The sequence below is a fragment of the Pantherophis guttatus genome, chromosome 4 (genome assembly GCF_059756535.1).
Source record: "Pantherophis guttatus breed Tessera chromosome 4, ASM5975653v1, whole genome shotgun sequence".
NCBI classification, from domain to species: domain Eukaryota; kingdom Metazoa; phylum Chordata; class Lepidosauria; order Squamata; family Colubridae; genus Pantherophis; species Pantherophis guttatus.
In genome coordinates this window covers 30,585,726-30,611,441 of record NC_142066.1, presented here as the reverse complement: position 1 = coordinate 30,611,441, position 25,716 = coordinate 30,585,726, and the positions used below count along the sequence as shown (strand labels likewise).

Genomic DNA, 25,716 nt, shown 5'->3' with positions numbered 1-25,716 from the left:
TTATGGCCATAGAATCTCTTTATTCAAACAGAACACATACATACACACATACACACACCCACACACACACACAGGGAAAAAGAAAACAAAATGGCATGACGCAGACAATGCAAAAGGCCACCTCTCTTTTTGTGATTTTAAGAGCTTCATGAAATATTGCCAGTTATATTGAGGGATGAGAGAAGAGGGAGACAGGAGGGGTACAAATCTACTATCTGCAAGTACAGAGAGGGTGGAAGGGAGGTGTTTACTTCTTATACAAGAATATTTCCCATCACAACTTCTCATCCTACGCCAGATGTTTAGGCACTGACCTCTGCAAAACCCGGTTTTCAATCTGTCTCACTTCCTTTCTCCCCTATCAAGAGAGCAGGCTGACATAAAATCCTCCTCCATTTCTTGGTTGAGTTTTGCCATGATCTTGCCCAACTTGGTAGAGAGGGGGCAAAGATGGCATAGTGATTTTGATTGATTGGTTGCTTTCAAGAGTTACAGAAAGTCCAGGAGATCAGAGATGAAGAGAAAGAAAAAAAAACACCCCAACATAATTCTGGGATTTGGGAGGAGATAATTCTGTTTTCTAGGAGTCATACAAGAGATTTATAATTTAATGGGTAAGGACTGTAAATGGAGACTCTTGATAATCATCATCATAAAAAAAAAGGTGACATAATGAGGATACTTCGGAGCAAATTTTGCAGAAAGGAGAGCCTGCAATTCAGGTCTACAAGGGCAGTTTGAGTCTTCCGTATTACAAAGTGTAGAATTCTCACTAGGAACTCAAGAAATGGCAGCAGTTTTTTTCAAGAGTCAAAAAACTGCACCCACACAATTTATAACTTTCTTTTCTTTTCTAGTGGGGGAGAAAGAAGAAGAAATTTAAATTACATTTTAGGAATGTGCTGTAGATATGTAAGAAAACTCCTGTAAAATGGATTCTGGGCTGTGATGGGGAGATACGACAGGCAATTGCTGCAATATGGACACAGAATAGGCCAATATTCAAAGATTAAGGCTTATCTGTTACAGCATGGCTGATGATTTACCAACAACACTGAAATGGGGGGTGGGGAGGGGGAGAAACTGTCAATAGGTGCTAACAAAGCTGCAATACAGAATTCCCTGCTACGCCTCTTAAAAATGAATGGCTTCTCCAAGGACGCAAGTCACTTGGGGCTGAAGGGATGACAGAATCTAGTGGTTTCTCATTCTACCAATGCAACTGGTACTTGGGCCTGTGGGAAAGATCTCCTTTCACCACTTACAAAATGTGTGTTTAAACACTGCAGGGAAAAATGGCTGGAAAGGACAGAATCCAATGGGAAGAGAATGAGAAGACGACTAACAACCAAGCGAGTGGTGACTATGCACTGGGAGGGGATGAAACAGGAAGAATCAAGATGAAAACTTCTACAGGTTCCAATCCAGGATTCACAAATGGTAATAAAGAGGTTTGAAGTCTTACTGAGCAAATTGGTGGAAGATTCCAAGTTAACAATGGGCAGTTCTGGTGAGGTGTTACTAATATTGTTTGGCCAACAGATCAGAAAAGTCTTCTCTGCTTTCTCATGTGGGCTACCCAGTAGGTTCTCTTGAGGGATTAGCTAAAACATCATGGGGGGTTGGGGGTGGGGAAGGCAGTGGATCTAGCACTTGCTAAAATGCAAAACAGGGTTCCATCCCAATAGGAAAAAGAGACTGTGTGTCTCACAAATTCCATCTAACATGCTGCTGTCCTAACCTTTACCGTTAGCAAAGCCCATTATGCCTGTTTGAACCAAGCCCGTTTTGATTATCCTGTGTGATGCCTCCAGTAGTCGCGCCTACCTCCCCGTGGATCAAATGTGTAGATGGAAGAAGTGTGCTTGCAAGTGGGACATTCAATGGTCATGAGAAAGGGAGTTCCTTGACGGGTTTTCTCCCCACCCACCTGGCACTACCCCTCCATCAGAAGACTTCTGATATGATTCAAGCATCAATTTTAATTGCATCAAAGACAGGTTTACTCAGTGCAGCAGTGTGTATGAATGCATATTGAGGAGAGGGGATGCAGGGGAGAGGCCTTGTGCCAAAGGTTGCTGCCCCTTGCCGGAGTAAGGGTGGGAGGACACCATTGCTGGGATTCGCCAAACGATGTGCCAGAAGGGGGATGATGTTGCGACCCTCGTACACACATCCATTTCTCTCACAGGTACTTTTTGGAACCAGACTCTTCAGTGATTGCTTGGAGGGGAGGGGGAGATAGGGAGAGAGGGCTGGGCCCTTTCGTTGCCCCTTGCTGCTTTCTCTTCTGCCCCCCGCCTGCCCATAGGGGTGAAGGCACCGGAAGGACTGGGGACAGTCCCTGGCAAAATAGACTTGATCGAGCAAGCAGCCATGGTTCTTTCCCAGTGACAAGACCCACTGAGTGCCTTTATCTGGGGAGGAATAAAAAGAGAGAAAAGTTAGCTTTTTGGCCTCTTGTTTCAAAGAAAGTCATGCAAACAAAATGGGAGACTGTGACATAATCCGGACTTCTGTGCCAGTTGAAGTTAATTGTGCTTGTTTCTGCCCATTTCCCCAATTTTTCAAGACGTTCTTGAATCTTGATATTGCCCTCTAAGGCATTTGCTATCTCTCATATATTTATTATCTACAAATATGATAATTACTTTTTTCTAACCTCTCATTCTAGACAGTTATAAATATTTTGAACAACACAGGATCTAACCTTGGTGATATGCCACTTGACACTTTTCCTCAACACAACACACAGCCATCCTTTGTGTCTATCAGATCTTTGATAGCTGCCTTATCTGAAAGTGATTTTTCCTAAACGTGAATCTCTTCAAGTTCTCTTTAGGAAGCGCTACTATCTGTTGCTTTTGGTTAAGAAATTAATTGCAACTATCTCTTCCCCTTGCAAAAAAAAAAACCCAACCCCCCCAAAAAAACAAACCAGGAGTGCTTCCCTTTGAACTGGGGGAACAGGCAGGGGTGGGAACAAGTGTTTTTACAATTTCCTTTTCTTCCTTTCTAAATCTTGAATGGGATGTTTGCCAACATCTCCCCCCTTTTTGGGGGGTGGGAATCAATGCCGTAAATTATTCATTGTCAAAAGCAGTACAAAAAAATTAAAAATTGTAGGATTAGGGGGAAGAGACAGGAAAGCGTTTGTGTCTGCAAACTCTATCGTATTCTGTGATTAAAGACTTCCAGAAAACCTTGCCTGATAAGCCTGTTTCCAATTACATCTAACCTCCACTCTCGCTGCCTTATAATGAATAATCTGAGATTGCCTTCTTGCAACTATCAAATTCCTCTTCTGTGACTTAATCCCAACCCTACAATATTTTACCTGGCTGCCGATTGCTGCTGTTGCTCTATCTGTGGGTTGCTGTGCTCAGGTTGTGGAGTTTCTGTTGTCCCCTGAAGTGGCTGGGTGGAATCAGAGGTAGATGGGGGAGGTTCTTTTGTGCTGTTGAAGAAGGTGGAGGAAGGCAGGGAAAGGAAGACTACTTTAGCACTGTGACATGGATTACTTTTATATTCATAGTCCCAAACAGTGATTATAGGAAAACCATACAGAAGATCATAGGTCTGAGGAAGGCATCCCATAGGGAAGTGGCCGTTTTTCTTCTTTTAGTTTTAATACCTGCAATTTCATGGTTTTTTATTTTTTTAAGTCAGTCTCTCTCAAGTTGCCTATTCCCCAGCTTTTCATTTTGCCATGGTCATTGGTTCTGTGTTTCAGAGCTGTTTTTAGTCTGGTGTTTCTTCCTCCCCCCACCCCCGCCCAACATCTCAGCCTAACCTACTTTCTAGGATTTCCTGTTGATTCCAAGTGTTTATTAAGTCTGGCTCTGCTTAAGCTTTTTGACATCAACCAAGGTTAGCCAAGCACTGCCTTCTAGTTGGGCCCTCTCCTTATATACCTGGAGTTTCCATTATCACTAACACATACTTGCAGACTTGATATTGCTCCTTTAATAATCCTACAGAGCCAGTGGCCTCACAGATCACATTTCAGAATCTTACCTGGCTACAGTTGTCACGATAGAAGAGTTTGGTGGGTTTCTCTCTTCTGGAGGGCCTGTGTCTGGAGTGGGAGGATCCTGTGGAACACTAGAGACTGCTATAAAAGGGCAAAAAAAAAAAAAAAAAAAAAGACCAACCAATCAGACCTAGATAAGGGGTGGGAAATACATGCTCTGTTAGAGAGGATAATGATAGTTCTGGAGGGAAAGCCAATTCTTACTCAGCTACCATCTATCCCAAACCTTCATCTCCACAGTGTTAATATTTCTGAAGCTTTAAGGGTACAGTAACTGTCCTTCCCCCACTTCCTTCCTCCCCTGTTCATATGGATTAGCCCAGGGGAGCCAGCGGCTCTTCAAAAGTTATTGGGCTTCAATTGCTATTAGCTATAAAGATAGTGGATACTGAATGGTAGTCCACCAACATGGGGGGAACTAAGGATGATCTAAATTTGCAGTAATCACAGGTGGATGGACAGTAGGTTGAAGATTCAAGGAAGCTTTTGGGAACACAAGGCCAAGTGATTCCTCCTGGACATGCTTGTGAACGCCATGGGAGTTGACCATTCAAATAGGCAGAAGAGGTTAAGCAGGAGCGATGAGAGAGACAGGTAATACAGGCATTGTGCAAAGGATCAGGATGATGGACTTGGATAAAGTAGGCTGAACTCCCTGCCAAGATACAAAACCAACTGTGTTCCACAGGATAGGCATGTCGTTTTTACAGCTTAATTAGCTTAACCAGCTGTTGCAGCTCTAGGCTTCTCAAGAGAAAAATATTACAAACAGACGCACACGCATTTTTGGAATCTAAAGGTCATAAATTGCTTTTCTACCTATATATAAAAAATACATTTTATTCTCAGTAACCTCTAACTGAAATTCAACTTTTCATTCAATAGGGCTACATTTCAGCTGGAGGCTAATGAAAATAAAATTGTATCTCTCCCCCTCCCCCCCCCGGGTTCATGGACCTCCTGAAATTCTCTTATGGTCCTAGGAGTTTCTGCAAAACGGATCCACTACTCCCAAACACTGTGTTATTTATTACTGAACAGATTTTATTTTGATGTGGCATGTTGCTGCTCCCTTATAGTATTTGTGAAGATCATTTTCAGAGGGAACAGAAAGCTGTCAAGGTTGAATATAAATATGGGGGTCTGTATGTGTGAAGGAAAAGAAATGGTGGAGCAGAAAGACTGGGGAAGGCCGAAATGGTCTTCAGGAAGGCAAGGCTATTGTCAAGAGCAAGATGGCCCGGACTTCCTGTTTGCTGCTGGCCGCCGCCAGACGTTCCTTTGGGATCGTCAGCTTCCACTGCCTGTCAGAGCCGCCTTCACAACGGAACGGCGGCTCGAAAAAACTCCGTTCCCATGAGGAAACGGAGATAGAGCCGGCAGGGGTGGGTAGAACTCTCTGCAGAGTCCCAAAAGTTTTTCTTTTACTTTTGGGATGGAGCGGATGAGATGCCCCATATCCCCAGCCGCTGCTCCGGGCTTTGGGAGACCTCTGCTAATGCAGAGCCAGGCGTCAAAAGCAAGCCTGCGAATTTGACAGATTACTCAAAGAAAATGTGAGCTGGACCTGTAATACTGAAGCGCAAGTATTTTACTTATCTTTTAAAAATTACTTAAGAGAATAGAGGAAGAGAAAGAGGAAAAAAGTTTCTTTTTAAAATGGCGTCTGCCGCGGCTGGAGAAGAGTTTGAGAGGGAAAGTTCTTCCGTTTTTTATTATTACAATGTAGCGGAATAAATACCACTGGCTACATTTGTAGATAAAACTCCGCTCCTGTTTTTGTTTTTCTCTTTTTCCCTTGTTGCTGGCTGGAAGTCTTTTGTCTTGTTTTTTTTTTTTTTTTTTCTTCTAACAAAGCCTGCTTAGGCGGAAACATGGCACTGAGGCTTGTGAAGTCAGACAAGCAAATAGGTGGGGGGGATTCCCCCACTAAGAATTTAAAGGAACAAGTTTTAACTCTTCAGTCCCAGAAACCTGATTTTAATATAATAGAATTTCTCTTAGAGGAGATTGAAAGAAGGGATGAGATTGTGAATCAGCAACTTGAAAAATTTAAGCAGGAAACTAAGGAATTGGTGAAATCCAAGTTTGACTTTTTGCAGCAAAAAATTTTAAAAGTGTCAGAATTCATGATTCGGTTGGATACAAATACTAATTTACTAGAGTCAAAAATGGATGAAATTCAAGATAAATTGGACAATAGAATTCAAAAAATTGAAAATGATTTGTTAAATATTCAGGATTATAGTTCAGAAGAAAAATTTAAAATGGATGCTGACCAAAAGTCTGGTAATGTAGAAAATCTGCAACAGAGGATTGATAAAGAGGTTCTAAAGATACAATATAATTTCACAGAATATGCAATAAGACTTAGAGGTTTGCAGGAAAATAACAGAGATGACTTAAGGAAAATATCTTCTGAATTTCTAGCTGGGATTTTAAAGATTCAACCTGAGGAAGTGTTTTGTAGGATTGACAGAGCTTATCGAATAAACTCCTGGACTGCCAAGCAAAGGCAATTGCCTAGAGATGTGGTAATTTATTTTTCAGATAAAGAAATTAGGAATAAAATTGTGCAAAATTCCTTCAATTCTAATTTGCAATTGTATGGAAGAAAGATTTGGATTTACAAGGAACTCCCACCTAAGATATTAATGGAAAGGAAGAAATTTGGCTTTCTGGTGTCTGAGTTAAAAAGGAGAAATATTCAATTCCGGTGGGACGTCCCAGTTGGTATTATATTGAGATATCAAGGAGAAAGATACCAGTTAAATACTGTTGAAAGAGCGGAAGAATTTTATCAAAATAGGTTGAAAATGAATTTAACGTCTTCAGATATAATACAGGATAAGCAGAAGGAGCTGGAATTAAAGACAGAGACTGTACCAGATAAATTGCCTTTGGATTTATCGGATACCCCAGCTGGATTATCTACAAATTTGAGAGAAGTGCCATCTGATTTTAATGTGATGACTTATCAAGGCAAGGACAAGCATGGAAACCAATTAGAGGATATACAAGGGATAAAAAAGAAACGCGAGACACAAAAAATTAGGATGGAAGTCAAACCCACAAAAAGAAAACAAAAAAAGAAATAGGTTGTACAAAAATAGAAATTTCTAACCCAAGCAACAGTGAAGCCAGTGATTTTAAAATATGAATGATTATGTGAAAACATAGAGGAGGCGACATATTGGTCAATATCATCCTGAGGATAGTGGCAGATCTCTGCATTGCCGTAATTTTGGGACATGGAAAGAGCCTCAAATTGATGGTTTTGAATTATCTACTTTGAAACTTCTTTTTGTGTTGATAAATATATTATAATTATCTTGAATTATAAGGCAAGAGAATCACATTGGGACATGCAGAAGATCGGGTTGTTACCCAATACGATGATGGAAATTAATAATCCTGATGAAACCCACAATTATTATTATATGGAATATAATTATAATGTCACTCGGGTGGTTGTTTTTACTTTTATATATATAAGAAGATGTTTACTACTGATGGGGGCAGATATGATTGGAGATCTTGAATAAACTGTTGCATCAGCAAGCTATGTTACCCTATTATGGATGTTGGTTTTAACAATCCAGTGGAAAGACTTCAAGAAGATATTATATGGACTATAAATTTAAAGTTATTGTCTTTTCTTTTTTTATTTAGATATAATGGAATATATATATATATATTTTTAAGTAGTGTGGGCAGTGAATTAAAGATATCAAGAATTGTTGTGTATGGTAAATTTGTAAGACAGTGGGTGAATAAGCTAGCTACAGACTGATTAGTTTAAGAAAAGGGATTTTTAAGTGATACATTTAGGGGAGTGGAGGAAATGGATAGAGTGGAATAAATGTTAAATTAGATTTTATGGGGAGCCCGCTTTGAAATGTTATTAAAGTAGGACTTATCGTATAGTTTTAAAGTGGAAGGTGGTTTTGAATTGTTGCAATAATGTATAGATATAAAACACTATTATGCTAAATTAGAAGTTATTTTATAATAGTTATAGTATAATGTGTTTGTTTTTTTTTGTTTTTTTTCTCTTCTTCTTTTCTGAAATGTATGGATAAAGGGGGATTTATAATACTTTTAGTAAGTAAAGGTCAGTATTTTGAGGAGGGAGTAAGTAATCTGTTATGAATTAGGGTTTTTTTTTGTTACGAAGAAGTCACAGGGGGGGAAGGGTGGGGAGGGGGGGTTAGGGAGGGGGGGGAGGGGGGGGAAAGGGGGAAAAATTTGTATTTGAAAACCTTTTCAATAAAAAAAAAAAAAAAAAAAGAGCAAGATGGCCCTCCTGTGGTAGCTGCTGGAATGGAAGGATGAACAAGGTAAAGAGGAAAGAGGGAGAAATAGTCCGTGTTTTTGGGTCCAAACCTTGGGGGGGGGGGGCTCCTTCTGATAGGCTGCTACATAGCAACTGTTCTGGATGACACACACACCCTGTACCATTACCAGGAAGCAAGGATTCCACTCAGCATTGGGGAGTATCAGCACGGATAATGCCACCATTATGGCTGACACTCTTTATCAACAGAATGGGAAATTATAGGAGACATTTTATATTAAGACATCACCTCTGGCCACCATACTTAGGACTTAAGCAAATCTGGTGTGAAGTTTCGGAAAGATGCCCTAATTTCCATTATATCTGTATTATACTAACTTTTTGCATCAACGTGCAGAAATTATATGTGCAATTTTCATTAGAACACACAAAGAGCTGTGCTGAATTTAATCCAGGTTTCTGTTTCCATAGTGCTCAATGGAAGTCCACAAATAAGCCACAGACCAGATCAGAAAATCAACTCTATAGGAAGGCTAAAGCTACTTTTTATTGAGATCACTTTTAACAAAAAAAATGAATCTGATTGTGCTGTACATCTCCTTCTTTGTTGTATGTCAGCGAAATAGGGAGGCATCTCCCCGAGCCACTTCCGATTGTTATCTTGCTGTTCTAGACTTAAAAACAGTTTCAATCTAGATAATGGAACCTGAATATTTCTGACAAAGTAGTTTTTTCCTTACTCTCTATACATTTTTATTTTCCATCGCAACTAATATGCAAGGATATATAGTATTTGATGCTGGAGGTAATATTATGATTAGCTACTGTTGGGAACTTTATACCCAGTAGCAGTCTAAATTGCCAACTAAGTCTACATTAGTGGTAGCAAATTCCATAGTGTCATTATGCTGTATGTGAAGAAAACAATATTTGTTAATATCTGTTCAGAACTTCTCAACCTTCATTTTAGCTAGATTATCCCATAGTTTTAGTATTATGGAAAATGGCATCAATTTTCTCAATACTCCTTTAGCACACCCTCCCTGGATTCAATTCACCCTTAGCACAGCCCAATTGGAGATAATTTTTCATAAAGTCTCCAAACTAAAATCTTCCTGAAATATTTCTCTACTTTTGTGTTGTTGTTTTGCCTTTTCCAGCTCTGATGACAGAAGGATTAAAAAAAAAAAAAAAAACCCTGCAGTGTTTATTTGTACAAAAGCAATATGATAGATAGAGTGAATGTCACTGTTGGCTTTGCTCAGATTCTTATTCTCCTGAGATTGTTAGCTTTGATCACTTCAACACCTGCGTTTATATTTATCCCTTTGAAAATATGAACTCAAAATTCATATGTACTCATTTTTGTCCCAGTATGCATGTACTTTTCAGTAGTTTTGTATGAATAAATCACATTGATTTTTGATACAATAAAGCCGTTTCTGAAGAATCAACAATGCTCACCTTCTGCTTGGGATCCATTATTTTGTGCCACTTCCTGAGAGAGGATGGCTGGCTCTGTGAGCATTTTAGAAGAACTAGCAAAACAAAATAATAATTGACAAAATTACCATCAGTCAATTGCAAAACGTTTTACTTGGAAGAGCTTATATCCTAAGATGTTGCCTTTAATATTAATAACCACAACATCTGTCTTATCCCTTCTCCTTGGAAAGGACTTGATAGGTGGATAAAAATGCCAGCTCTAAGTATCTAGCTGACTCTGTGACCAAACAACAATGTCCTGAAAACCGAGCTGAAGAAGCGTCTTCTATGAGAAGAGAAATATCTTCAAAGAAAAACAAGGAAGTCCAGTTGCCTCTTGAAAAAGCACCTTTGGGACAACTATGACCCAGATGACTGAGAATCCCCATAGACAACCAAACGAGTAAAAAGTCCAAAAATTCCTTCCTTGGCTGCTTTAAATTGCTGTGTAGACTCCAGTGTGAGCCACTGAATTTGTTATTCCTCCTCCAAGCTCCTCTTCTCATCGCTTCCAATTCTGTTTGCCCTGGACCCTACCCTATCCCTAACTGTAACAGAAATGAGCAAAATCTGATCAATGGCAACATTCAGCTTCCAGTGCACTTCTTGATTCTATCACCAAAATGTGATGGCAAAACGATGTTGCCCAGCAGTTCAACTATAGTGTGTGGGTGTTGGTGGTGGTGGTGGCAAGAAATGGGATAATTTAAGCCCCTGTAAGATTTATCCATTTTACCCCTTAACATCCATTATGCTTCCAAGATAGGCATACAGAAGAGCCTGAAAGCCCCAGTCCCTGAAAGACATGGCTCAGAGTCTAATTGATGTTCCTTTCAATCCCCAAATGACTAAACATTTAAGCATTCCAAAGCCTCACCTCTCTTGCTGTACAGTGGGTTCTGGAAAGGAGGCCCAATTCTCGCCTTTGCCAGAGCAGGAGGCACCTGAGTTAGGTTGGTCCCACACTGCTGCTCCTGTATCAGCTGCCACCAGTTGTGAGGATTTCGTAGACTTTGAGGACAGATCAGACCTGTCTGCCCAGCTAGGATCTAGGAAAGATCACATTTGCACACGAGATACTTATCTGGTGCTGGAACGTACTACAGGAGATAACTAGCTCTATTTCATGTTCCTGTAACTGTTATAATAGTCCCCCCCCCAATCGATTGCTCAACAATGTGCTGGGTTAACATAGCTCAATATTCAGAAATTACTAGGATTATTGGATGGAAATGTTGGGACTTGAAGTCTCAACACATCAGAAGAATAGCTGGTTGGGGAAAGCTGGGTGCAACCCTAGCACAACTGCTGATTTCTCTTTGGCATAATGAAAATGAAGGTTTCCCCAATTGAGTACATGTAAGTCAAAGTATATGGATACAGGTTAGGATGAAAGCCGAAATCAAACCAAGTTTGTTCTAAAATCCAAGTTTTGTCTTGAACCTGTAACCATAAATTTCTGTGCTTTTATGTTTTCTTGACTCTCAAGATGCCAAAAACAGAAGGCATATTTCAAAAGAAGAGTTTCAAGACACACAATTGTGTGCAAATAACCTAACAAACTAGGCTATTTGGCAAGATCTTGGTATAAATCAAATCTTGGTGCAATGTGGGAAAAGAGGCATTTTTTTATTCAGCATTTCCTTACATTATTATTAATTCTTCAATTATGTCCAGAGATTGAGAAGATGATGATCAGACCTAATCCAGATCACCTTTTCTCAACTAAAGAACCAATTATTTTTATGCCAAAAGACTTTTACTTTCAAGAAAATTATTTCCTACTCATGAAATAAATAAAGGTGAAAAAATGTGGTACTCCTGTTGTTGCTAAATGTCAATTCCCAGCAACCCTGGGAAACATGACCAAAGATGAGGAAGCTGGGAGCTTAAGTTCAACAATATCTTGGGGGTGGTTCATAAATGGGGTGATTTGACAATAGATACTATGGAGAAAATCTCACTTTGGTCGTTTTTCAAGGAATGATATAATTTTTCTTTTATTACGCCATAATGTCATTTCTCCTTTAATACCAGTGGTATTATATCCAATTGTCCCTCCTTTTTTCATTTGTAATATACTCATGAGTACTGCATAAGAAGCAGGTAGCTATAACTGGGTAAACTTGGAACTTTTGCTCCCAAGAATTTTAAACCAGAATTAAGCTACATTCCTGATGAAGGAGAAGATTAAAATAGAGAGGGCTACAATTCTAAGGATTCAACTAGAAGACTGCAAATCAGCAGATTTGTGTGGAAGAACATGTGAGAATGAAGCTCTCTGACACTGCCAAGTATATGTCTTGTGACTTAAATAACAGCATCTTCAGCCAAAGAAAGTCAGAGCTATTGACAGAAGAATGAAACTGTAAGAGCCAAGTAGCTAGTTTGGCTAGGATAATACTCCTTGAAAATAATGTAAAATTGTAACTCTCAGCAAAACAACTATTCCAAAAAAAAAAAAAAAAAATCAAACCTGGTTATTTTCTACAAAATTATCTGGCAAAAATATTTCAAATCCTAGATTTCTTTATTAAATTTTTATGCCACTCATCTTTCCTATAAGGCAAGTCTTATCCAAGTTGAAGCACTCTTTATTAATGACAAGCATGTTACTTTATTCAATGTAGTGTAATGCTTATTTCAGAACTCATTTTTAAAGGGGATAAATGCTATTTCATTCTTGTTCCTACATATTACACCATGGACTGCTCCTGTTTAGATTTTTTTCTCTATTCCATTAGGTTTCATTACCAAAATAAGCACAACAGTTTCAAATAAGAAAAAGGATTGCTGGTGGCAGCAACATCAGGAACAACCTTACCTTACTTCCTAGAGGAATTTATTCCCCATTATTAAAGGATGCCCAAACAAGCAGATAGCAGCTTGCTTGTTTCAATGCTTATCAACCAACCCCAACAATCCAACCTCTGAGTTCTGACCTCCTAATGTCCTTTCCGCTTCCATTTGTTCACCACAGCCATTACTGACAGGGATGGCCTCTCCATCTCCCCCACCAGGATCCTCTTCCTCACCCCCTTCACCTTCTGAGTCTTCACTATCTTCACTATCTGTGCTACCAAGTCTTCTGTAAAAGGGAGAGAAAATCAGATAAAATAAGAGTTATTCCACACTTGTGATAAGCTGAGGGCATATACCAGTCCAGTATCTGATTTTTTTTTCTTCATATAGATGGTTTAATGGTTAGATGGCCTAGACATTGGTATTTGAACATAGATCTTAATGTTTATATTTTATTGTGTTCTACTAATCTAGATGAAATGTTAATATATATTGCCAGTCCATGTATGACATATGCTGAATAAATAAATTCCACACTTGCCTATAACCAGCTCTACTCCAGTGGATTCCCTTTTCTGCAGCTGCACATCACAATATAATGTGTTTAGTTTGGTGTTGGATTAATATATGAGAGCCAATCTGCTAAGGCTTGCTCAACAAATTGTGGCTTAATTCCATGTATAAATATAGCCTAGAAGCAAGCTACTGGTCCATTTAACAGAGTATAATGTACCAATTTCCTCCTCTAAAGATCACTAAAAGTGGCTTTAAGCAATTAGAAGTGCTGAACTCTATAATAGTAGCATCATTATATTATCAATCCCAATCTCAATCTCAATCTGTATTTTAAGCCTATCTTACTCTAGAAGATAGGCTTAAGATACGGAAGGATCTTGACAGACTTGAACATTGGGTGCTATCTAACGAAATGAAATTGGTGAAAAAAGTAAGGTATTCCATTTAGGCAAGAAAAAACAAATGCACAGATATAGTATAGGTGGTACTTTGCTCAATAGTAGTAACTGTGAGAGGGAGCTTAGAGTCCTAGTGGACAATCATTTAAATACGAGCTAGCAGTGTGCTGCACCTGCCAAAAAAGCCAATGCAGTTCTAGGCCGCACTATAATAGAGGGATAGAATCAAGAACATGTGAAGTGTTAATACCACTTTATAATGCCTTGGTAAGGCCACACTTGGAATACTGAATCTACTTTTGGTTGCCACGATGTAAAAAAGATGTTGAGTCCAGAAAGAGATAGCAGTTTTCCAACATCTCAGAGGCTGCAACAAAGAAGAGGGAGTCAAGCTATTCTCCAAAGCACCTGAATGCAGGATAAGAAGCAATGGAGGGAAACTAATCAAGGAGAGAAGCAACCTAGAACTAAGGAGAAATTTCCTGACAGTTAGAACAATTAATCAGTGGAACAACTTGCCTCCAGAAATTGTGAATGCTCCAATAATGGAAGTTTTTAAGAGGAGATTGGACAACCGTTTGTCTGAAATAGTAAGACCTCCAAGGTTCTTTCCAACTCTGATTCTGTTCTGTTCTGTTCTGTTCTGTTGTTCTGTTCTGTTCTGCTCTCTCTATTCTATTCTTATAACCCTTGGAGCCCAAATTGATTCTGAAAATGCAAATGCATTCCCTAGATATATATATTTCTTTATTAAACAAATTTGCTCAAACTCACATACAGGTGACTCTGGCAGTGTACAACATTAAAAATAAACCCTCCCACCCACCACGATAGAAGCAGGTTGCATGTCCCTTCTATAGCTAATAAGGAAGAAAGAATAATCTAACACAAAGATATAACTGCTTCAGATTATTACAGAAGGTCTACAGGATTAACCAACAAAATTCAAGAAAACAGCCATAATAGGAAATTCTGGAGGCAAGCATCACACAATTGTGGCTGACAACAAAGAGTGGCCCCAAAAGATTATTGCATGTGACAATAGTGGCAAGGGAGGAAGTATTATCAGATGTAGGAAAAAGCTCAAAGAAGAGTTTAAAAATTAAATTATCTCCTTTCAGTGATACAAATTCCATTTGAAAATAGGAAGCAACAAGTGCTATATTTATCAGATTAGACATACTTGAGAAGGGGGAAAAGGGCTTCCAAAAGTGAATGTCTATTTTTGTTTTTTGAATGGGGAGAATTTTCAAGGGAGGAAAGATATGCAGTTGAGAGTAATAAGAGCTAAAAGTCTGGACCTTGAACAGAGAAGCTGATACTGCATACTGAATCATCTTCAGCTTCAATTTCACGGCTACTAAGAATAGTCTTATGTATTATTAAGCACTTTAAACTATGCTAAACACTATTCATGTCATCCGGTCTAGCTTTATTTGCTCATTCCCAGTTTGCAGAAGAGGGCAGCTGACAAGGCCCCAGCATGCAAGAATGTGTGACAGGATCCGAGAAGCACTCTTCGGGCCTGGTCTAAATATGACCTGCAGTTTACTGGTAAACATGATAAAGGAAGTATTCCCTCTGCTTGATTAATAAGGGAGACAGAATGGAAAGAACATCCCTGTAAAATGGAAACCTCTTGTGGAAAACATTCAAGGATCCTGCCTGCATGTGCCTCCCACACCCTCAGCAAGAAAAAACATCTTCCCAGCAAGTCTAAAATTTATTATCTTAGCACACACTATTTTTATCTAGTTTGCATCCCTGTTTGATTTCATTTTGCATAATTCTTCACCCGGTCTAACCAAAGGCTGAGGAGGAAAAGATTGACCTAAAGAGGCAAAACATATTCATAAAATTAGATGTGTGCATGCAAAGGCAATGGAACAACAGGGCAGAAACCAGCATGTACTTCATGCAAAATAAAAACAGAAGAAGCATGCGCTAGCTTAAGATAAAAATAAGGAAGATGATTTAACCACAATAAACCAAGCATAGTGGTGACTCTTTGAAAATAAAAGCATGAATTATTTACCAGAAGACATGTATTTAAGAAAAGAAAAAAAGATGGGGGGGGGGGGAGGAACCCTTGGCCCAAAGTGTGCTGATGGAAGCTAATACAATGGATTTTCCCCTACCTGACTGTCATAGATGGTGAGGTACCCGAAGTGATAGTCCTCTCCTTCTCCTGCCAGATGTCCTCCCCATCAGACCCATCAGCCTCTTCATCATCATCAAATTGCTGAATTCGCTCCTTGTAGCAGATGTCAAAAAGGTTGGCATTGGGCTGCAGGGAAGTGGAGAGCAGAGACAGATCAGAGCAGTGGCGAAATTTAGAAAGGATAATAGATACAGTTGTTGTCTTTGTTGCTGTTACAGGTTGTGCTCACTTTAATGACCATCTATTAAATGACTATTTGAAGTTACTATGGTGCTGAACAAATGGCAGTTACGACCGGTCCTCAATGTTACAGCCGTTGCAACCCCCTGCCCCCAAAATCACTCAATCATTGCTGCCTATTTCTGCCACCCTCAGCTGACGTTTGCCATCCTCTTCCTCCCATTGCTGGTGAGGCCCTGCACAATGCAGATAGCCACCACCATCACCTATGGAGCCGCTGCCTGTGCTGCCACCCTGCCTCCTTAGTCCTGCTATCTTTTCCCCAGCTGGGCCCAGTGAGCAACCTTCTTCAGCAGATGAGGCTCCACTGCGTCAGGACCAGACATGTCCTGAGAGATCATGCCTACACAGAGTGAATGGATCCTGGACCAGCAGTGGGAGGAGCAAGACAGCACAAGTCAACTGGAGATGGCAGGCGTAGAACAGCTGGTGAAGTGCAAGGCGGCCAAAGGGACAGAGGTAAGGGGGAGACAGGCAGGAGAGGGGAGTTCAATAAGAGTGCAGCTGAGTAGTCTCACCTGCCAAAGGAAGCTTACCCAGAACCAGCTGGGGAGGAAACAATGGGATAGACTCAGAAAATTTGTGCAGGCAGGAGAATTGTGAGCTCAGTTGTCCCAAAAGTGCTTTTTTAGGAGGAAGCTGGACTTCCTTGTTTTTTCTTTGAAGACATTTTATCCAAGAAGCTTCTTCAGCTCTGACTAGATCAATGGTTCTCAACCTTCCTAATGCTGCGACCCTTTAATACAGTTCCTCATGTTGTGGTGACCCCCAACCAGGGGTGGGTTCTAAATTTTTTTACTACCGGTTCTGTGGGCGTGGCTTATTTTGTGGGCATGACCTGGAGGTCATGTGACTGGGTGGGCATGGCTATGTGCATAGGGACTACTCAGAGGGCTGAAAAAAGTCATTTCTGACAGGTCCTCGCACTTTTGACTGGTCCTCACTCTTATGACCATCCTCACATTTATACCCGTGCAGCATTCTTAACAACCATGTCACTCATTTCACAACTGCTACCTGCTGCTACCAACGACCTCCCATCGACCCGTGCGCTCCCACAGAGAGGGCCTCCTCGGGGTGCCATCAGCCAAACAATGTAGGCTCGTGACCCTCAGGGGGAGGGCCTTCTCCGTGGGGGCACCTACCCTCTGGAATCAGTTGCCCCCAGAGATAAGGAGAATCCAAGACCTCAGTGCCTTCCGCTGTGTCCTTAAAACCCACTTTTTCCAGCAAGCCGCGTTGGCTTAAGAAGAAATTTTTAAATGTTTTAATTGGTTTGTGATTTTTAATTTTTGGGCCAAATTTATATATATTTTAATTGTTTTTAATATTTGTATTTCATGTTCTTAATTCTGGCTGTACACCGCCCTGAGTCCTCAGGGAGAAGGGCGGTATATAAATTGGAAATAAAATAAAATAAAAATAAAACTGCTTCTCTTCACCATGGTGACAAGATAGGGCAAAAACGTAAAATGTGAGGACAGTCGTAAGTTCGAGGACTGGTCAAAAGTGCGAGGACCAGTCAGAAATAACTTTTTCAGCCCTCTGAGTAGTCCATATGCACAAAAGGACTACCCAGAGGGCTGAAAAAAGTGATTTCTGACAGGTCCTTGCACTTTTGACCGGTCTTCGCACTTATGACTGGTCATCATTTATGCCCATTGTAGCATTCTTAACAAATGTGTCACTCATTTCACAACTGCTTCTCTTCACCATGGTGACAAGATAGGGCAAAAACATAAAATGTAAGGACAGTTGTAAGTTCGAGGACTGGTCGAAAGTACGAGAACCAGTCAGAAATAACTTTTTCAGCCCTCTGAGTAGTCCATATGCATAAAAGGATACAGCAATAGAGAGGGATGAAGGAAGGGAAGGGAAATTAGAGTAGGAGTGAGGGTAAGAGAGGGAGGAAGAGAGGAGGAGAAGAAGAGGGTGAGGAAGAGAAAGTAAGAAGGAAAGAAAAGAGAGGTGGTAGGTTTGAGGAGAAAGATTGCTGTACAATAAAAAAGATGAAAGGGAAGAAAGCTAACCCCAAACAAATATAAAGATATTAAGATAAAGAATGAATTGTTAAACTTTAAAGAATAAAAGAGAACAAATATGAATAAATAACAATAATTAGAAACACACATACAAACATACAATGTATTTTCTTTGAACAGAGTATTTGGCCGGTTCATAAATTTAAACAGTGTTTAGTCATTTCAATTAAATTTACAATTTCTATATTTCCTTTTTGCCATATTTATTCCTCATCTATTTTTGTAAAAAAACCAATATTACCCTTCATCCTCATCTCTAATCTTAATCAAATTCAATTTTTCCCTTCTATTCTATATTATACCCCTTCTCATTGTCATCTATTTTTATATCCATCCTCACATTGGTTAATTATGTAATATTACAGTTGTTTAATATAAATTCAACATTTTAATATAAATCAATTAGTTATATAACTACCTTTTTTGTATATTAATCAATATGAACATGAATATTCCAATTATTTCCATGCAATCCAATTTCTTACAAATCAATTAATTATATTTACCAATAATAATAAACCAAATAATTTCCCCCATATATTCCTCGAAACCACAACTTAACCATTTCTGCTTTCAACACAATATACAATGAATAGTATCTCAATTATTACAATTCCCTAGTTAAATAGAGCTTTTTTTCTTTTGTGTTTTAAAATCTTGAATTCTTCTCTTTTTCCCTAAATTTCCCATTGTTTGCACCTACCTTTTTTGGTGAGGAAAAAGAAAAGAAATATGCCTGCCTAGTTTTCCAATGTTGCAGCAACAGCAAAATCAACAGCCTGCTTTACTTCCAGTTTCGTTTTTCAGCATAGTTAGGGGGAAAAAAATCTGCACTCTTTGCAAGCAAGCAGCAGAGCCCTGAGCAAAACAGCTGAGAGCAAATCAGCTGAGGGTCGGGAGCCGATCTAATCAAGGGCTAATTAGCCTATGCTGAAGCTCCGCGGGCCAATAAAATTACAAAAAAACACCGAACCATTTGTTAATTTGCTGGCTCCGCCGCCCCTTGCCCACCACTATTTATTGGCAATAAATAGTGGTGCGGAGGGGCGGGGCAAGCCAGCAATTTAACAAACGGTTCGGCTGCACCACTGGCTATAGGGAGGCTCTTTGAAGCCCCGCGGCAAGAATTTAAACCGTTTTTTTTCCTCTAGCCATCGGAGGCAGCAATAGATTGGGAGTGGGCGGGGTAAACGAACGGCCGGCGAGCCAACAGAGCAGAGTGAGAGTGAGTGAAGGCGTGGGGGGGGGGCGAGAGAGGGCTTTGGCGACCCCTGTGAAATGGCCGTTCGACCCCCAAAGGGGTCGCGACCCCCAGGTTGAGACCCGCTGGACTAGATGGTGGGGAATGGAAGGATTTATATTCCTTGCAGACAGCTGGTCATTTACAATCTTTTAGAGAGTTGTTGAGGCCACTTGGAGGTTTATCTGTGTCCTCATGGTCACCTGAGTAATGCAAACGGGTGTGGACAAGAAAGTCCAGTTGCCTCCTGAAAAAGCACCTTTGGGACAACCATGACCTCGATGACTGAGAATCTCCATAGACTATGAAGTCTTTGCCTAATGATTGCAATCGGAACTGTTGTTGCTGAGTAGCGAAGTTCCGTGATATTTCATCTAACAACTGCTTCATTTAGCAATGGAAATCCCAATCCAAATTAGGGTTGTTAGGGGAGGACAATCTGTATGTTTTTATCCTGCCTTTTAAAATTTAAAGACAAAGTGGCAAGGATGTTTGATATTCATTCCTCCTGTTTTCCCCCTCAACAAACAACCCTGTGAGGTAGGTCAAGGAATGACACTTACACTGTCATCATCTGCATTCAGTGAGAAGGTGATGTTAGCCGTTTTGTCAAAGGGAGCACTGAAACAAACAAACAAAAAGTGAAAACTATGGTGAAGATCAGAAATCAGGATTGCAGTGTAAAATGGGAACAGTACAAGCCTAGTTTGGGGAAAAAGAGTGGAAGAAGGGTTCATCTGCTGTGCTCAAATGGGAATTTATCCCCCTTCTTTTTCCTAAACTCTTTAGTAAAATTCCCATTTCCAAAGTACTTTAGGGAGAGTTGAAACCATTCTACATAAATCAGTAGTAGTTATCTCTGTTATGCAAAGGAAACAAAGTATCCTGTCCAAGGTCACTAAAACAATAAAGCTAACAGAGAAAGGATAGTTTTCAGTTTGGTTTGTGATTTCATCTTAGCTACATTTCTGCTATGTGGATTCTTTCCACTATTTAATAAACGTAACGCTACTCCTAATATCAGCATTCAACGGACAGTCTCCCTCCTAGGCAGGATTCTTAGTTCTCATATACTTCACTATCATCTTTTTCAGAAAACTCTTTTTTGTTAATATATTATCTGTCTTCATGCAACAAATTTAAACTGGCAGCCCATTTTCCATATGGGCCACAGATTTACAGGTGTGTTTTTAGTTTTTCATTTTCTATATGGAATTTTCAATGCTACACAATGTATTTCAAACGCTGTTTATCAACCACCTTATTCTTTATTTTCAATATATATACATTAAAAAGAGTTTATTGCATTAGCTTTATTTTACAATTGTGCACTGACTTGTGAAGGCTATTGCTTATATTAAGAGACATTTTAATAAAGTAAAGATGAAGTCTCCTTTGAGTTGAGGAATGGTTATGATCGATCACTACGTTCTTCTGGAAGCTCTTTTTACTTTGCAAACCTAGTCTAAATTCTGGAATTTCCTTGTGGTCTCTCATTTAGCCAGGTCTGACCCTGCTTAGCTTATTGAGAGAAGCCAAAGTTAGCTTAGTACGGCCACCTGTCATTGAAAGGGAAGCTGTTCAACAAATGCCACAGAACAGATTCATACCCAAGCCCAAAGAAAGTGGCTACAGAGCCCAAACCATGTTCTGTCTTGTCCAACAAGCATTTGAACCAGCTTTCCAAGTCACATACCAACCACTGCTACAGTGTTGATCAGTTTCATTTAATTTTATTTCTTAAGCAGATGGCAGAAACTTTACACCACTTCAGACAAATGATTATCCAATATCGTCTTAAAAACTTCCAGTGTTGGAGCATTCACAACCTCCGGAGGCAAGCCATTCCACTGATTAATTGTTCTAACTGTCAGAAAATTTCTCCTTAGTTCTAGGTTGCTTCTCTCCTTGATTAGTTTCCACCCATTGCTTCTTGTCCTGCCTTCAGGTGCTTTGGAGAATAGCTTGACTAACTTTTCTTTGTGGCAGCCCCTGAGATATTGGAACACTGCTATCATGTCTCCCCTAGTCCTTCTTTTCATTAAACTAGACATATCCAGTTCCTGCAACCGTTCTTCATATGTTTTAGCCTCCAGTCCTCTAATCATCTTTGTTGCTCTTCTCTGCACTCTTTCTAGAGTCTCCACATCTTTTTTACATTGTGACAACCAAAACAGGATTGCAGTATTCTAAGTGTGGCTTTACCAGGGCATTATAAAGTGGTATTAACACTTCACATGATCTTGATTCTATCCCTCTGTTATAGTGCAGCCTAGAACTGCATTGGCCTTTTTGGCAGGTGCAGCATATTGCTAGCTCATATTTAAATGATTGACCACTAGAATTCCAAGCTCCCTCTCAGTTACTACTATTGAGCGAGGTACCACATATACTGTACCTTTGCATTTTGTTTTTCTTGCCTAAATGGAGAACCTTAGTTTTTTCACCGTTCAATTTCATTTCGTTAGATAACGCCCAATGTTCAAGTCTGTCAAGATCCTTCTGATTCTTAAGCCTATCTTCTGGAGTGTTGGCTATTCTTGCTAACTTGGTGTCGTCTGCAAATTTGATGAGTTCCCTATCAATCCCCTCGTCCAAATCATTGATGAAGATTTTGAAGAGTACTAGGCATAAAATAGAGCCTTGAGGTACCCCACTGCATACTTCCCTCCATGTAGATGCAGTTCCATTGAGGACTACATGTTGAGTGTGGTTGGTCAGCCAGTTACGAATCCATCTGGTGATGATACTGTCTAACGCACATTTTTCTACTTTACCTAGTAGTAGGTTATGGTCTACTTTATCAAATACCTTACTGAAGTCCAAGAAAATTATATCGACAGCATTTCTCTGGTCCACTAATTTTGTCACTTTGTCAAAGAATGCAATAAGATTAGTCTGGCATGGTCTGTTTTTGACAAACCCATGTTGCCTTTTGGTTATTACTTTGCTTGCTTCTAGGTGATCGCTGATTTGTTGCTTGACTATCTTTTCCATATGTGTGTGTGTGTGTTTTGTTGGCCTCATCTTTGTATTTAAAAAAGAAGCGCAGCGCATTAGGCATTTACCTTTTCAACCGTTGGAAGTGAGCACTGCAGGCCACATAGGCAGAAAAAGAGAATGAAAAAGGAGAGAAAGAAAGAGAGGCAGACACATGAGGTCAGGAGGCTTGGAAAGGGAAAAAAAACTGCCTGGGGATGGACTGAGGTGCCTGCCAATAACATCTCCAACTCCCCCTATTTCAATAATTAGGCCACCCAGGTCAAACATCCTGCTGGAACTGCCTTAACAAAACAGACTGGCAAAATAGGAATGACTGGACAGCCTTGGCTAAGAACATCAAATATTTAGTTGCCAACAAGACTTGATAAATCAAGACACTTTCCTCTTTTCTAGGCAAGGCTCTGTCATTTGGCAAGTTGAGCAAAGCAAGCTAGGATCCAGAGCCTCTGGGATGGGGGCTTTAATTCAATAAAATCCAATTTCCAAGAATCAAATCATCCTGCTTCCAAAACTTTAAAGGAAACCTCTCTGCCTGCTTGCGGACTTTCTCAAAGCAATTATCTGCCCATAGGATGCTGGACTAGGAAAGTCTTTGGTCTGTTCAAATAAAGCTCCTGTTATGTTCTTATAAGACATAAATAAAACATATCCCCCCTTTCAGAGAGGTCAAGAAACACAAAAATTTCATGAAATGGAATCCTGTCTGTACAAAAGCAAAAATAGAAGCATCACCACTCATATAATCTAAATCCTCACACATTCTCAAAAGAAGCCAAGCAAATACTAGCTTATGGGTCTCAATGAGGTGGAATGAACACCTAGGTAGCTTTCCCCAGATAAGGTTTTCCCAGGTATTTTTATCTAACTGCTATCATCGTTAGGGTGGCATGGTGGCTCAGCGGTTCGAGTGCTGGGCTTCTGGTTGAAAAGTCAGCAGTCCAGGTTCAAGATCCAAACACCATGTGACAGGTTGAGCTCCTGTCCTCACCTCAGCCCCTGCCAACCTAGCAGTTCGGAAGCATGCAAATATGAGTAGATAAATAGGTACCAGTTCAGAGCAAAAATAACAACATGCTTTGACATCATGCTGGCCACATGACTGAGGAAATGTCTTTGGACAGTGCTGGCTCAATGTCCTTGAAATGGAAATGAGCACCGCCCCCTGTAGTCAGCGACTAGGAGAGTAAAAATTAGTGCAGTAAAATCCGTAGGAATTCCTTTGCCTTTTTAAAAACATCCTTAACTAAAATGTAATTATAGGCCCTATGGTTTCCAGCATGCCAGTTGGGACACAGTTCCAAGAAAGGCATCTTCTTTGGCATACAATAAGCTCTTTGCTCTGTCAGGCTTTTAAATGGAATTTTTAAAAATTCATTTAATTTTAAAAAATGTTACAAAGCAAAGTGCAGGTTGTGAGCATTCACTATTTCCATGAATGTGTCTTGGTCACAAATTGATTCCATGACTTAAATCCGTATTTTGTAAATAATTATGCTCTCCTGTGACTATTTTGGGAATGGGATAACTCCTCTCCAGCAACTGCATTCTTGTAGTGTCTACAACATATTCTTAAAATGGCATTCACAAGTCCAAAAAGGCTGGGGATCCAGTTATAGCTCAAAATGTCAGGATGGTCCAGATGAGGACGCTGATCTAACATCTCCAACGGGTTATTTACTGGGACCAATGACCAAATAAGTAAGATGCAAGACTACGCATCTTTGTAATTCTATGACAAACTGCCAGGCGCAAGCACATGCAAATCAAATGCTCTTGAAATGTATTCGGTAAATAATCTAATTCTCATAAATAAACGTACAACTGAATTATAGGAAGCTATAATCAGCAGAGATTAAGACCAGATAGATGTCCCTTTGCATATAAAGGAACATAATTTAATATGTGGGTCTTTAGAAACCCTTATTCTTGCTTCTGGATCCTGCTTTAAAGCATGCTTCCTTTCCAGGGTAGACAAAAATCAGCTGTGCCATGCTATTGTCCTCACAGGAGGCAAAGCAATTCTCAGCCACCAAAGAGCATGTTAAAAGAAGCCTAGAAACAGAGCATGGAGAAAGGCAAGGGAGAATGTGAGCACATCACTAACTTGACATTCTCTTCCTGCTCGCCAAATTCTTCGTCATGAAAACCAAAGTGGTCAATGAATGAAGTCATCTGTTGCATTTGGTAACCTACGAAAGCCTATAAAAAGAAGTAATAATAGGAAATAAACATGAATGATAAATAGCTCAAAAGGTTACTGTGGTGTGAGAATTGTATTTATTAATTAAATTTATATAGCCAGTTGCAAGTCAAAACACATGATTATTAGGTCTAATGTGTCTAAGAATGTATGGAAATTATTTTGTCTGAATAGATCTATGTACTTTTCAACAGATCCTAACAGATAACATCTGGCTTGGATTCATTCCAAGTAGCAACAATTTGATCCTGAGCACAAGATGTAAAGGCTGGAAAGATAATAAAAATGAAACATAATGACTGGGCTACTGCTGGCTTTTCTTCTTTTGTATAGTTTTATATTTGGGGGGGGGTGCTATTTTATTTGGGAGTTGATTTTATAATATTTTATTGTATGGCTTGTTACTATGATTTTCTACATGCCTCCATGTATCCAAAGATGGGTGGTGATTATGCTGAGAAATGTGGGAAACAGGATAAATATCTTTCCAGAAACTTTCTGCTGGAACACATATTGCTGTCTCCAAGGTGGGCGCTGCTGCTTACGTAAGCATTCTACTTTCATAACACAGATGGAACATTCCTCTGAAAGAGGAGAAGCTATTTGTCAGAGGAACTAAGGATTCTGCATGGACGCCAGCCAGAAAGGAACATACCAAAATATAGAATCTAGACCCCTCATGGAGTCTTGATCTCTCAGGTTAAAGATATGTTATTGATGTGTTGATTATTTACTTAATTACAGCATATGTCTGCAGAGGAAAAGAAACAGGGACTGGGAAATAATTACAAGGACTTTTGGAGCAAGCAATACATTTTTAGGAACCTAGCCATAGAGCTAAAAATACTGCCCTTGGTTCTTAAATAAACAAGCACATGGCAGACAGGTGATTAGGGGTATGGAGTATAAATGCCTCCTGACAGGAATGGACAAGGCCACTTGCCTGCTGTAGAACAGCCTCCTGAGGGAAGCTGAACTCCTTGAGATCGTTCTCATCATCATCACTTGATGAGTGGAGATTGTGCATGTTAACCTGAAGAAGAAAAGAGTAATTAGTTACAGGGTTCTTTCTGAAAGACTAGTGAATATAAAGCAAAGATTATTTGCCCAGTTTTCAAGATATGCCTTAACAGAAGCTCTAATTCTCTACATATTGAATTCTCAGCAGAGACCCATATCCTCAGATTAGCTGAACAAGACCCTCTTTTCTAAACAATGCTCCCAACCCCTGGTCAGTTGTGTCTTTGACTCTGGGTTCTAGCTTCTCGATCACTATGGGCTATTTTGAACAGGACAGTA

General features: G+C 39.7%; 1 protein-coding gene across 5 annotated transcripts in view; it reads right to left on the bottom strand.

The window, feature by feature from the left end:
- PPP6R1 (protein phosphatase 6 regulatory subunit 1) overlaps positions 1 to 25,716 on the bottom strand; it is a 64,872-nt gene continuing 39,156 nt past the window's right edge. For 4 of the 5 annotated variants that reach the window (XM_034423229.3, XM_034423230.3, XM_034423231.3 and 1 more), the window contains exons 14-23: positions 25,361 to 25,450; positions 24,322 to 24,416; positions 19,778 to 19,835; positions 15,670 to 15,818; positions 12,758 to 12,903; positions 10,693 to 10,864; positions 9,795 to 9,868; positions 4,018 to 4,114; positions 3,338 to 3,457; positions 1 to 2,417 (exon numbers count right to left, since the gene is read on the bottom strand). In XM_034423229.3, coding sequence (XP_034279120.1) covers positions 2,414 to 2,417; positions 3,338 to 3,457; positions 4,018 to 4,114; positions 9,795 to 9,868; positions 10,693 to 10,864; positions 12,758 to 12,903; positions 15,670 to 15,818; positions 19,778 to 19,835; positions 24,322 to 24,416; positions 25,361 to 25,450 — 1,005 coding nt within the window. In that variant the 3' untranslated portion in view covers positions 1 to 2,413. Of the gene's footprint in view, positions 2,418 to 3,333; positions 3,458 to 4,017; positions 4,115 to 9,794; positions 9,869 to 10,692; positions 10,865 to 12,757; positions 12,904 to 15,669; positions 15,819 to 19,777; positions 19,836 to 24,321; positions 24,417 to 25,360; positions 25,451 to 25,716 lie in introns of those variants that run through there. The other variant, XM_034423232.3, reaches the window with a different exon arrangement.